This window comes from Mrakia frigida (genome assembly GCF_051309035.1).
Source record: "Mrakia frigida strain ATCC 22029 unplaced genomic scaffold BDY24scaffold_19, whole genome shotgun sequence".
Classification (NCBI taxonomy): Eukaryota; Fungi; Basidiomycota; class Tremellomycetes; order Cystofilobasidiales; family Mrakiaceae; genus Mrakia; species Mrakia frigida.
Window position 1 is genome coordinate 246,005 of NW_027481262.1, and position 11,350 is coordinate 257,354.

The following is an 11,350-nucleotide window of genomic DNA, read 5'->3' on the forward strand; positions in this document are numbered from 1 at the left end:
ATAGTGGTCTCTTCTCCTTCTCCTCTCTGTATCATCTCCCTTCTTCTTCTCCTTTGTACTTCTTTTTTTATCTTCCGCCTCGCTGTCGATCGCTGTCAAGATCTTGCTCTGTTTCGTTGCTTTGCTCTCCTCGTCGATTAATAGAAATGCCTGTTCGAAGAAACGGTCGTCTTCTCGCTCTCGTGTCAAGGAGAAGGAGGAGGGGAAGAAGAAGAAGAGGAGAGGAGACGGGAAGAGTAGCGTCGAGCCCGACGGTCGTCGATTCTGAAAACTTGAGAAGACTTCTGTTCTCTGAAAAGTCGAAGAAGGAAGAAGAGAGACAGAGAGGTAGATTCCTAAGTCAAATATCAGACCGTTGCCAGGCGACGCGTTTTGGAGGGGGGGAAGAAGGAAGCTCTGAGCGTCGAGCTCACCGAAACCACATCTTCCTTTTCTCCCGCAGATATCTACCGACAGGACCCGTTGAAGCTGTGAAACCCCTTCTTCTCAAACTTCCTGCTCCAGCTCAGGAACCCTGCCGTCTTATAGATTAATCTACGTCTAGGTCCCAACCATGGGACCTGATCGATACAGAACGGCCCTCCCTTCCCACCCTTTCCTTCACCCGCTTCACCTTCAACCACATCCCACTCTTCCTTCCTTCAAGAGCCACACTCCCTAGCTTCCCCATTTCTCTCTGAGATGCTCATCTCGTCAATCCTCCCGAGACTCGTAGGATCTCTCCTGCGACACTGCTCCTTCTCTCCAAACCAGCAGCTCGCCGCTTCTCTCCTCTCCCCTCCCTCTTTCACCAACCTCAGTCCTTACTACCTTCAGCAAGCTTCCTACCACTACTCTCCTTCGGCCTCCTCGGTATCAGGACATTCCCCGTCCTTCTTCTGGAGCGCAAACTCCCTCGAGGGTTTGGTCGAACTCGGCGTCAAGGTCGGCAACAACATCGTCCCTCTCTTCAACCTCCTCTTCGCCCTCGCCGTCTTCTTCTACCTCGTGGATGAACCGTGAGTACGATATCGATATCTTCGTTTCGTGAGGTGGGGAGGGAGGTTGGAGTGGGAGAAGGAACAAGAAGAGAACGATCGTCCGTTGAGCCCTCGAGTCGTCGGCTCGTTCCTTGCACGAAGCTCACCTGCCCTCTCCCTCTCTTTCCTACAGGACCTTCACCCGTCTCATCAGCGGCTGCTCTTCTTCCACAACCACCCCCCTGAATCTTTATTCCCACCGCTTTCCCTCCGGCGACTTCAAATCTACCTCTTCCGGCGTCGTCGACCCTTCGCTCAAGGACGAAAAGTCGACTCTTGTTCGAGACCGGTCACGATGGATCATCCTCGTCTTGGAGCAGACTGTACTCCTCACCGTCCTCATCTCCGTGATGCTCTCGATGATCTTCGTGTAAGTGTCAACGTCTTTCCTTCGTCTCTTCCGACCTCAGCCCCGAGTCACCGTCGACGCGTCTCAAGCTTACCTCCCCTCCCGTATTACCTCCTTCTCCTCGACCTTCTAGATCCAACTCGGTCTTCGACTCCTTCGCAGCAAACCTCTCTCCGAATACCGATCTCACGCTCCTTCTCCCTCTCGCGGCTCACTTCGCCTCGTTCACCCTGCTTGTCCTGTTCCTCCTCGTGCGTACTTTTCTTTCGTCGCGTCGAGGCCCACTCCTGCACAATCATGCGTCTCCTCCCACCAGCTCCCCGATACTGACCGCTTTTCTTCCTTCCACTCCTTCTTCTCACCTCCTCCACCAGTCCTCCCTCCTCTTCATCCTGCTCTCCAACCTCTTCGGCCCCTGCGAGGACCACGAAGACGACATCCAGCCACTCCTTCCCCTCCACCCTCTGATCTTCCTCCTCTCCTCCGTTCTCTTCCTCTCAACCGGCCTCTCCCGCTTCCCGCTAGGTATCGTCACTCTCAGTCAACCCTCGAAATCAATCATGGAGAACGTCGACCTCGCTCACGTCGCGCTCCTCGTTCTGGAACCGGGAGCGTTGATGCTGATGGCTGGTTGGATTTCATGGAGCGCGGACAGGGTTCTCAAGAGATAGTTGGCGCCGGAGTTGGAGAGGGGAGAGAAGCAGGCTGCTCGAGGAGGAGGAGGAGTTGAGCAGGCTTGAGACGCGTCGAGTTGTTGTCCTTGTGCTTTTCGTATCCCTCTCTCGTCTGTATACAGCATCCCTCGTGTCTGTTACGTCATTATTTGTAGACATTTACGTGACATATCTTCCTGCTTCGAGGGTGTGGGCGAAGAAAGCAGAGGAGAGGGGCGACGAGCCTCGTTCGACGCTGAGCCTTTCTCTCCAACAGAAAATGAGAAGATGGGCCGGAACTTCGCTCAGCAAAAATGCAAACCTGCCTAAAGGATATGAACTGCTAAGCAGAAGTGGAAGCGATAGAAAAAAAAAAACGGCAAAGAAGATCTCAGACGAGCAAGAAGAAAAGCAAGATGAGCTCCCCTCGACCCTTCCCCCCTCCAAACTTCCAGCATCTCCCTCCACCTCTCAGCCTTCCCGATCATGCTGTCCCTCTCCTTCTCAGCACTCGAACTCCAACCCTTCCAAACACGATCTTGAAAACTTCTTGCGTCAACACGTTTTCAGCTCGGACCTCTGCCCTCTCAGACAGGTCCCGACCCCCCTCTCTCTCTCTCCCTTCTCCTCCTCCTCCCTTCCTCTTTGTCTCGCCTTTCATGTTGGATTCTCCCCTCAACCAGAACGACCGCTAGAAGGCGAGAATGCCTGTGGCTATCGAGGCTTGCTGGATACCGTGAGTCTCAGTCTTCTCGAGCTGTTTCCTTTGCGAAGATGAAGCTCACCTCTCCTCCTTCCTTCCTTTCGCCTCCAAAGGAACGACTCCCCCTGTGAGCTCCGCCAGTTTCTCTCGTTATGCTTCGTTCGCCTATCTCTTGCTGATATTGCCGTCATGGCTCGTTCAGATGCTCAGCCTCTGAATCGTCTAGGGAAACCGTGTGGGAGGACGGTGACAAGCGAGGACTGGATATCGTGGGGAATCGTGATACTCTGTGAGTTTGAGCTTGCTTTCTTTCCTTCCCTTCTTCGTTCTTTGTCCAACTCATGATACTTGCCTCTTGCTGCTCAGGTGCTCTCATTCTCGTTGTCTGCTTCGTAGGCTGGGTCGTTCAGTACAGCCGGAAAGGTGAGTTTGGGCTCCCTCGCTCTTCCGTCCTGCTCTGCCTCTCGCTGACCTCGCCTCCTTCCTTCTCCTCCTCCTCAGCGTCTGAATTCCGAGCATTCTGGACCTCCGAGGATGCAATACACGATGACAACTACTCCAGCAACACCCTAGAGATGAAACCCTCCTTCACCTCGTCGTCTTCCTCCCTTCACTCTCGCACTCCCTCCTCCTCCCTCGTCGTCCACACTCTTTCAACCGTTCCGACCCTTCTTATCCACGCCGAACCTCAACCCAAACACCACCCACCTCCCTCTTCTCCCTCCAAAACCATTCGCCACACCTCTCGAGCTCCCTCCATCACCTCTTCCCTCTCAGTCGACCACCAAGGAAACGGCAGCACGATGAAGAAACGATCTCCCCTCGGTTCATCCCTCCCAACTCAATCCCGTCTCTCCTCCCAATCCGTCACCGTCACCATCGCCAGCGAGTTGGGCGCGGAAGCGAGCAGAGCTGGTCTCTGGGACGCTCGATCTTTCGGATCCGCTCAGATCTCGTCCGAAGCGAGCCATCAACCGCTGGAGGACGTCGTTCGAGGAATCGTTCCGTCGCGTCAATGGGGAGTGGAGGGATACGGGCATCAAGGGCTGGCGAGTCCTTCTTTCTCGATGGATGTAAGGTCGGAGAAGGCTCCTGTGATGATGGGGGTGGGGGGAGAAGGAAGTCAATCGAGTCTGAGCGAGGTTGGGAGAGGTTGGGTGTTCGCCAACGCTGCTCTTTCCAGCCCTGCGCCTAGTCCCGCTCCTGGAGTAGCTCCGGATCCGAACTGGGGAGGTGCTCGACAAGAATCAAAGGACTACAGCGAACTCTCGTATTGTAAGCTCCTTACCTTTCTGATCGTCTCGGTAGGAAACGACGCGTCTGACCCGTCTCGTTTCGTTCTGCTCAGCTGCTCCATCACCTCATCACGATAGTCCACACTTCCCCACTTCTCCCACACCTTCGAACCCTTACTTCCCCTCCTACGTCCCTCCGGATCCTCAGACTCGACCTTCAACCTCCCAGCGCCTCCATCACCGCACTCCCTCCCAGGTCCTCGTAGGGAACTACTCTCGTCCCCAGGGAACCCTCCTCGCCGTCTCAACAGCTCGACCGCTCAGCACGAGGAACGAAGAAGCAGAGGAGGTGGGGTACTACGATCGGCTTTCGTATTATCAAGCTGTGAGTTCGTTTCTCCGGCAAAACTCGACGACGCGTTCGTTTCGTTTTGCTGACCTTGTTTCCCTCGCTCTCGTCCTATTCCTCTCTCTCCACCAGCCTCCAGGTTCTCCGTGGGGGTGACCATAATCTTATAGCGTTTCGTGTGCTCTCCTTATCTTCGTTTTGGGTCCTGGATCTCTCTTGCTCTCTCTCTCTTTTGTTGCTCCGTCTCAGGCACACGCCCGTTAGACTCGACACCTTCGCATGTCCCTTCTCTCACTCTCGCACCTAATTCACTCGTTCGTTTTGTACCCTTGCTTTTTTGCACCTCCTCTCTTGCTAGATCTTGACGTCTTCATCTTCGCTCTCCTTTCTGACGGACGAGCTGAGAAAGGGATCTGGATCTAGCACGAGCAAGGAAAGCAAAGGAACGAGCAGCAAGGGTATAGAACAGGGCAGAGAGGAGAGACTGATAAGATATGTAGGCAAGATGCGAAGCGAGGAACGAAGGAGAGAGGAGAGCACGCAGTGCTGGTTCGAGAGTTGGAGAAGAGGGCAAAAGTCTAGGTCTAAGGAGAGATAAGGGAGAGGGAGATACAGACTACAAGATGAGAGGGGAAAGATAGAGAGAGTTCGGGGGTGGTGCGGCTGCGAAAGGAAACAAGGGAGTGTCAGGCGAAGGAGGGGAGAACGAAGAGAAAGGAAAGGAACGACGCGAGCTCACCTGGAACGCGTTTGACCCTTCTCGAGAGAGAGAGAGAGAGAGAGAGAGAGAAGCTCGTCGGATGATGATACGTCGAGGTTGGACACCAATCAGTTGGTGATCTTCTTGTCCTCCCAGAGAGCCGCTTCCTGAGCTCCGAAGCCTGTTTTAGCAAGGAGAGGAGGGGAGGGAGGGAGGGAAGGGAAGGGTGTGAGCTCGCGCCTCGCTTCCAAGACTCTCGTTTGAATTTGAGAGCAGGTCCTGTGTTTTTTATGGTGACGTGGGTAGAACGAAGAGGAGCTTACCTCCTAGGGCCCTGAGATAGATGACTACTGCACTCCAGAAGATCTGAAAGAGAAGAGAAAGGAAAGGAAAGGAAAGGAGGAGAGCGTGAGCTCTCGCGGTTTTGGTTCGATGCCTTCTTCCCCTTCGTTCGTTCGCTGATCTCAGCAAGCCTTCGAGTAGGAAGTTGTTCTGCCTACGAGAGGGAGCTCCCATAAGAACCGCTGAGAGGTTCTTGAGCGACTCCTCGTCCGTCGAAGAAGGGGAATGAAAGAGGAAAGAAAGAAGGAACTCGAGCTCACCAGCCACCACAGACTTTCCATCGCACTTGTCCTCCAGCCCTTCCTCCCGCCAACCCTCTGCTGCATACTGGGTAACACCCCATTATCGTCCTTGTTGTCCTCCCCTAGTAAACTCTGCTTCCTCGGTCTCGACGCAGCGCTCACGGTCCTAGCGAGCTTTGCCTTCAGCGTAGCTCCTGCGAGAGCGACCTTCTGGAACGTCTGTCCTATCGGCGAAGAAGGTCCTCCTCCAACGGACAGGCCGAGTTGGGATCCTGGAGAGACGGAGCGTCCGGCTGGTGGACGGTTGGGCATCAAGCTGTCGAGGAAGGAGGAAGGCGAGGGAGAGGAACTGCGAGAGCTGGACGAGGAGGGGAGGAGAGATTGATGGGAAGGCGAAGGCGAACGAAGGAGGGAGCCGGAGGAGGACCGTTGGATCTGGTAGTGTTGTTGAGATGGGTGAGCGTGGGAGGAGGAGGAGTGCGAGGAGGAGGAGGAAGGGATCTCGAGGAGGGAGGCAGTAGAGAACCGAGGGGAGGAGGGTGGTTTCGGGGAGATTGGCATCTTCAAGGGTGGGCTGAGCTGGAAAGAAGGAGGGTTGTTTGTTTTCTGACGATCTTGTTTTGAATCCTTGAAGCAGGAAGACGTTGGGAGGGAGGAAAGAGTGTTGGAGGAGAAGAAGGTTGGGGTGGGAGAAGGGGAAGCGAAGAAGGAAATTCAGCTCGATCGTCAAGGAGGGACGGAACGCCCATTTCTCGACGACGCGACTTTGTTGCGTGGCGTCGGTCGGCTTTGCATTCAGGACTGAAAGGTCTTCGGAAGCCTCGAAAGAAGAGCTCGATAAGAGTAGTAGGTCTCTCATTAATCACTGAGTCTATAGATACGGAACAGTTCGTTTAAGCAAAGAATCCCAAGATCATCAACCCGGCGGCCAACGCTCCCACGAGGGTCAACCCTCCCTTCTTCGTCGTTCGATCTCCTCCACTCGCTGGAGTAGTGGTGCTGGAAGAGGTGGTGTTAGAAGAAGAGGAGGTGCTGGTTCCACCGGTGGTGCTGTTGGAAGTTCCGGAGGAGGAAGTTGCAGTCGATTCGGTCGCCGTCTCAGCGTAGGACTCCGAGAGTTGTTTCCCAACGCAAGCATGGACGGTCGTGAGGTTGAGGTTTCGGGTGAGGGCTGGAGAAAGAGAGCTGAGTCAGTGGATGAAGATAGGGTTGAGAAGAAGGCGGAGCGATGCTCACCATCGGGAAGGAAGTACTGGACGGCGAGATCGACCTCGGTGGGGAACGCGTCGTGCTCGAGAGAGATGAACTGAGTGACAAAGAAAGCGCGAGAAGTCAGTGAAAACGTCTTTGGGAGAGCGAGATGAACAGGGGCAAAAACTTACTCCGGTAGTCATCGCTGCGACGGGCTCAGAGTTGAGGAGGTTGATCCAGTCGTTGTAAGCAGCCGTAGCGTTCGTCTGGTTCGCCTGGACCCTCCAGTCTTTAGAGCACGCAAAAGAGCAATTCGAGGATTCAGAAAGGAACTCAGAATCCTGAAGAGGAAGGGAGGAGAGACTGACCTTGAGTATCAAACTCGTTTTGCGTGCCGGTCACAGAACTCCACAAACTGGGCTGCAGGTCCATCTGTCGAGCGATCTCACGAACTCGGTCGTCGATGTCTCCCTCTGCGAGAACGAACTGAGAAGGTCAGAATTCTCGAGGAGAGGAGAGCGGAAGGGAAGAGCAAAAACGAACGAGGAGGTCGGAAAGTTCGAACCGTCACACCGCTGATGTCGTAGATGACTTTCCTTGCCCATCCGAGCTCAGCGACAATCTGCTCGTTGGTAAGAGTAGTCAAGGCAGGATGGGACCAGGTGCTGAAAGAGGGGGAGAAATCAGAAAAGCGTCGAGTCAGCTTCGAGACCCAACGCGACGCGACGAGTAGAGATAAGAAAGAGAGACACTGCAACTCACTGAGCTGCCAGCTCGTGACCAAGCATGTGCTGTTCCCTGATGACATTGGGTCGCTCAAGGGCTCGAGATCCGATCTGAGAGGAGAATACGAGAAAGGTCAGCACCGTTTCTCCGACGAAGAGCAAGAGAAGACGCAAGACGAGGCGAGAGATGAGACCGACGATGTAGTAGGTGGCCTTCAGACTCTTGCTTCCGAGGTACTCGATAAGAGCCTGCGAGTAATCCGAGGGACCTGCAGAGAGAAGAGGTCAGCTCGCGTTTGTGAACGAACAACGACGCGTCGAATTTTCTTCCCTCACCATCGTCGTAGCTTAAGCCCCAGGTCTTAGCGGCCGCGCATCCCTCGATGTCGTTGGCTCCAATGTGCTGACCACAACTCCACCACTGAGAAAGAACAAAGCAACGATAGTGAGCGAGAGAGTTTGGAGGGCGTTGGGAAAGGAGGGTCAGAGCTCGAGCTCACCTTTCGATTCGCTGCGTCCGTCGAAGCAGCAGGATTCGCTACGCAAAGACCGTCTCCCGTAGAGTTGAGGTTGGGCTGGTAGCTTGGCACCTGCGGGGGGGCGAAAGAGGAGGGAAGGAAGAAGAAGGGTGGGTGAGCTCGGGTGCTCGAGGGGAAGAGGATATGAAGTTGAAAAAGGGAGCTCACGGTGCTGAAGTCGATCTTGGAAAGCCATCCCAGAACCTCTGGAGTATCAATCGCAGGCACATGATCCTGCATAGGATACACACCCAGAGTGAACGTCCCTGTGAAGAAACAAAGCAGAAAAGACGAAACAAAGGGGGGGGCCTTCAATTTCGTCGAGCTTGAGGGGGGAAGTGCGGAGGGAAATGGAGGAGGAAGAGGTCGAAGCGTTCTTCAGAAGGGCAGAAAGAAGGAAGGAAGGCAGAGACTCACACTCAGGAAGAGGAGGGCAGTTCGCAAGACCAGGAGGCACCGATCCAGCAGCGTTCACAGGCACAGGCAAGACGGTGAAGTTCATTCCAGGGTAAATCTCCGTGAGAGCGACGTCCGCTCGTCGTTCGAGGGCTGAACCTGCTCGTTGATGATGCTCGTGATGGTGACCTGAGTGAGCGAGAACAGCCAGGGGAGCGCCAGCGAGGAGAAGGAGAAGGGAAGACATCGAGGGGGCAGGGAAGGAAAGAGGTTGAACGTTGGAAGGAAGAAAAGGAAACAAGGGGGAAGCCGAAACGAATTCACCCCCCTCCCCTCCTCCGCGTTGGTCTTCCAGATTGTCACCTCGGTCAGCTCGCGCCGCGAGGCTCGATCGTTTTCCGGAGCGCCTCTGCTAAGCACAAGAATCCAAGAATAGACGTCGTAGATGAACAGGGAAGCTGGTCGACGCGTCGAGCGAAGAAACCTGAATGGAATCTCGAGCGAGGTCCCTTCACGTTCTAAGAGGAGGGAAGACCGGAGGTGATATCAGCATCATCTATGAAATGCTTCTCGACAGGAGGAGATGCCGCGACGATGGGCTCGGAAGCAGAGGCAAGAGCGAAGAGACGCAGAGTCGAGGAGAAGGAAGGTAAGCGACGCGTAGAGAGCGAAGAGTGAGCTCGAAGAAGAAACCAGCGGAATTGGTGAGATGCAGTCGCTCGATGTCGACCCTCGATCTTGAGAAAACTGTCGTGGGAAGAAGCTCGAGGAAGGGAAGAGGAGAGGATGGACGTTGAGCTCAACCTCGAAGCCGTCAACCTTCCTTCCTCTCCTTTCCCTCAACGAGCATGACCTCATCCGACAGTTTATTTTCCTCGTCAGTGGATTTCCTCCCCTCCTATGCGTATCCAAGTTCAAGTTCGTAATGTCAGACCTCGACGTCGTCCAGGACGGTCCATCGCAGCTTCTCGCTTGTCGTCGAGCTGAGTCGCTTGAACTCTCGTCCTCCTCCTCCTTCCCCTCCCCCTTGGACCACCACAACCGTCTACTCCGATCGTCAACTAGCCTCGTTGCAGGTCATGATTATAGAAAAGGATACCAAGAATCTAGACGAGAGCAGGTCGCTTGCTCTTCCTCTATCAGTGAGCTCGACCTCCTCCTCACGATCCTTCCTTCCCTCCGTCTTTCGCTTCCTTGCTGACCTACCCACTTGCTTCTCATCCCTTTTCTCTCCTCACAGACTGCTCCTCACCCTCCTCCCTCTTACAACGATTCAACCTCCCTTTCCTCACCCGCCAGCTCGTCCTTCAGCCCTCGTTCTGAACCCACCTCGACCTCAGCCCCCTCGACCTTCCCTCCCCAACTTCTCACCGCCTCCCGCTCCTCTCACATCAACCTCTACTCCAATCACTCAGCGGTGTCTACAACTCACATCATCGATCTCAATCGTCCCGTTCCAACCGTCGCCCTCCCAGCTGTCACATCCGAGGAAGAGCGAGGCGACTCCCAACTCATTGGAGGAGGCTCGAAGCTCGGAAATCGACCCAACGGCTTCTTTTGGTCCCATCACAGCTCCTGCAAGGTCGTTCTGGGTGTGCAAGGTACGGAAGGAATGGAGTCGAGGGAGAGAGTGAGCGTCGTCGCTGGAAGTCAGCATGGGAAGGTTTTCGTTGAAGTGGTGAGCTTGCTCCCTCTCTTCTTCCCTTTCTCGACGCGTCGAGGCTGAGGCTGATCTCCACTTCGGCCTCGCTCTTCTTCGTTATCAGCTCTCTCTTCCCTCCTCATCCAGCGCTACCCTTCCTGCCCTCTCCCTGCACCTCTCCTGCACCCACTCCCTTGTAACTCTCCTCCTCCCTCGCTCTTTCCACGGACCTTTGACGCATAGCACGACCCACGGAGCGATCAAGATCTCAACCGAGCTTCAGAAGGTCTATACTCCGATGTCAAGCGAGCTGGGGTTCGTTGGTCATCTTGGTGGGTGGACGGGAGGAGGTAGTGGTGAAGACGGAGAGCTGGATGAGGCGAAATGCGAGTCGAAGCACGGAGGAGTGAGGATTGGGTTTGAAGGAGAGGCAGAAGACGCTTGGGGAGAAGGTCTCTACACGAAGGTGGCGAGTGATCTTGGAGTTGGTGGGTGGGGGATCCGATGGGGAGCGAAGAAGTGAGAGGAGGAGGAGAGAGGTGGTTCGTTGGTCGCGTCGAGGTCGAGGTTGGGTTTCATTTGCTTACTATTTCCATTGTGCTCTTTTACGTAATCTTAACGTCGTGCTATTGTTCTTTCAGCTCGATGTTCTGCGAGAAGAGGTTGCTCTTCTCTGCAGGGGACCGAGCTGAGATGAGGCACGGAGGACCACGACAAGGAGCAGGATCTTCTTGTTGATCTTAGAAGCCACCGGACTTCGATGGAAGGACGACTTCAACAGAAGCTCGAAATCCACGCTCGGATACGTCGCCATCTCGTCCACTTCTGAGCCATCCTACGGCTCTTCTCCGGCGGCGACCTCGAGCTCACCTCCTTCCCTTCCTCCTCAACCTCTTTCCTCACAGCAGCTTGCCTCAGAACCCGGAGCATTTTCAATCAAGACTCAAGCCTTTCTTCAGCCGGTAGGCTAAAAGTTTTATCCCCAGCTCTGTTTGGTTCCGACGTCGCAGCTTAACAGCGACGCTGATGAATCGGCGCTCTTTCCTCCTGGCTAAATCGCCGTCCTCCTCCTCCCCTCCCTCTCCCCAGATAACTCGAAGTCGCCATCTCTCAGCCGGATCACTAACCTACCCTCCCAAAGCACACCTTTTCTCCCTCCGAGAACGAGTTTGCTTCGAGAAGTATTTCAGCGACGAAATCTGGCACCAACACGTCTGATGCTTTTTTTGACCTCTTCTCCCATCAACCACGACCCTCCTCCTTCTCTTCACTTACCGTTCTTCTTC

General features: G+C 54.8%; 5 protein-coding genes across 5 annotated transcripts; 2 read left to right on the forward strand and 3 right to left on the reverse strand.

The window, feature by feature from the left end:
• Nucleotides 1-428: 428 nt before the first annotated feature.
• Nucleotides 429-2,147, forward strand: BDY24DRAFT_85608 (uncharacterized protein). Its single transcript, XM_076645193.1, has 4 exons — nt 429-998; nt 1,153-1,389; nt 1,502-1,619; nt 1,743-2,147. Exons 1-4 carry the CDS (start codon nt 682-684, stop codon nt 2,037-2,039), a joined length of 969 nt encoding a protein of 322 aa, XP_076495774.1. The 5' UTR covers nt 429-681; the 3' UTR covers nt 2,040-2,147.
• A 707-nt stretch (nt 2,148-2,854) lies between these two features.
• Nucleotides 2,855-3,195, reverse strand: BDY24DRAFT_85677 (uncharacterized protein). The gene has a single exon (XM_076645194.1). It carries the CDS (start codon nt 3,098-3,100, stop codon nt 2,912-2,914), a length of 189 nt encoding a protein of 62 aa, XP_076495775.1. The 5' UTR covers nt 3,101-3,195; the 3' UTR covers nt 2,855-2,911.
• A 1,941-nt stretch (nt 3,196-5,136) lies between these two features.
• Nucleotides 5,137-6,153, reverse strand: BDY24DRAFT_415986 (uncharacterized protein; the record flags this gene model as incomplete). The annotated part of the gene is made up of 3 exons (XM_076643525.1): nt 5,137-5,189; nt 5,332-5,374; nt 5,611-6,153. 3 exons carry the CDS (start codon nt 6,151-6,153, stop codon nt 5,137-5,139), a joined length of 639 nt encoding a protein of 212 aa, XP_076495776.1.
• A 271-nt stretch (nt 6,154-6,424) lies between these two features.
• BDY24DRAFT_392090 (uncharacterized protein) lies at nt 6,425-8,694 on the reverse strand. The gene is made up of 11 exons (XM_076640868.1): nt 8,444-8,694; nt 8,195-8,292; nt 8,009-8,098; nt 7,845-7,929; nt 7,707-7,777; nt 7,546-7,619; nt 7,327-7,448; nt 7,152-7,256; nt 6,975-7,072; nt 6,829-6,898; nt 6,425-6,763 (listed from the first exon to the last, which is right to left on the reverse strand). The coding sequence occupies exons 1-11, from the start codon at nt 8,667-8,669 to the stop codon at nt 6,486-6,488; spliced, it is 1,317 nt and encodes a 438-aa protein (XP_076495777.1). The 5' UTR covers nt 8,670-8,694; the 3' UTR covers nt 6,425-6,485.
• A 472-nt stretch (nt 8,695-9,166) lies between these two features.
• Nucleotides 9,167-10,684, forward strand: BDY24DRAFT_392091 (uncharacterized protein). Its single transcript, XM_076640869.1, has 3 exons — nt 9,167-9,564; nt 9,663-10,100; nt 10,189-10,684. Exons 1-3 carry the CDS (start codon nt 9,502-9,504, stop codon nt 10,585-10,587), a joined length of 900 nt encoding a protein of 299 aa, XP_076495778.1. The 5' UTR covers nt 9,167-9,501; the 3' UTR covers nt 10,588-10,684.
• Nucleotides 10,685-11,350: the final 666 nt, after the last annotated feature.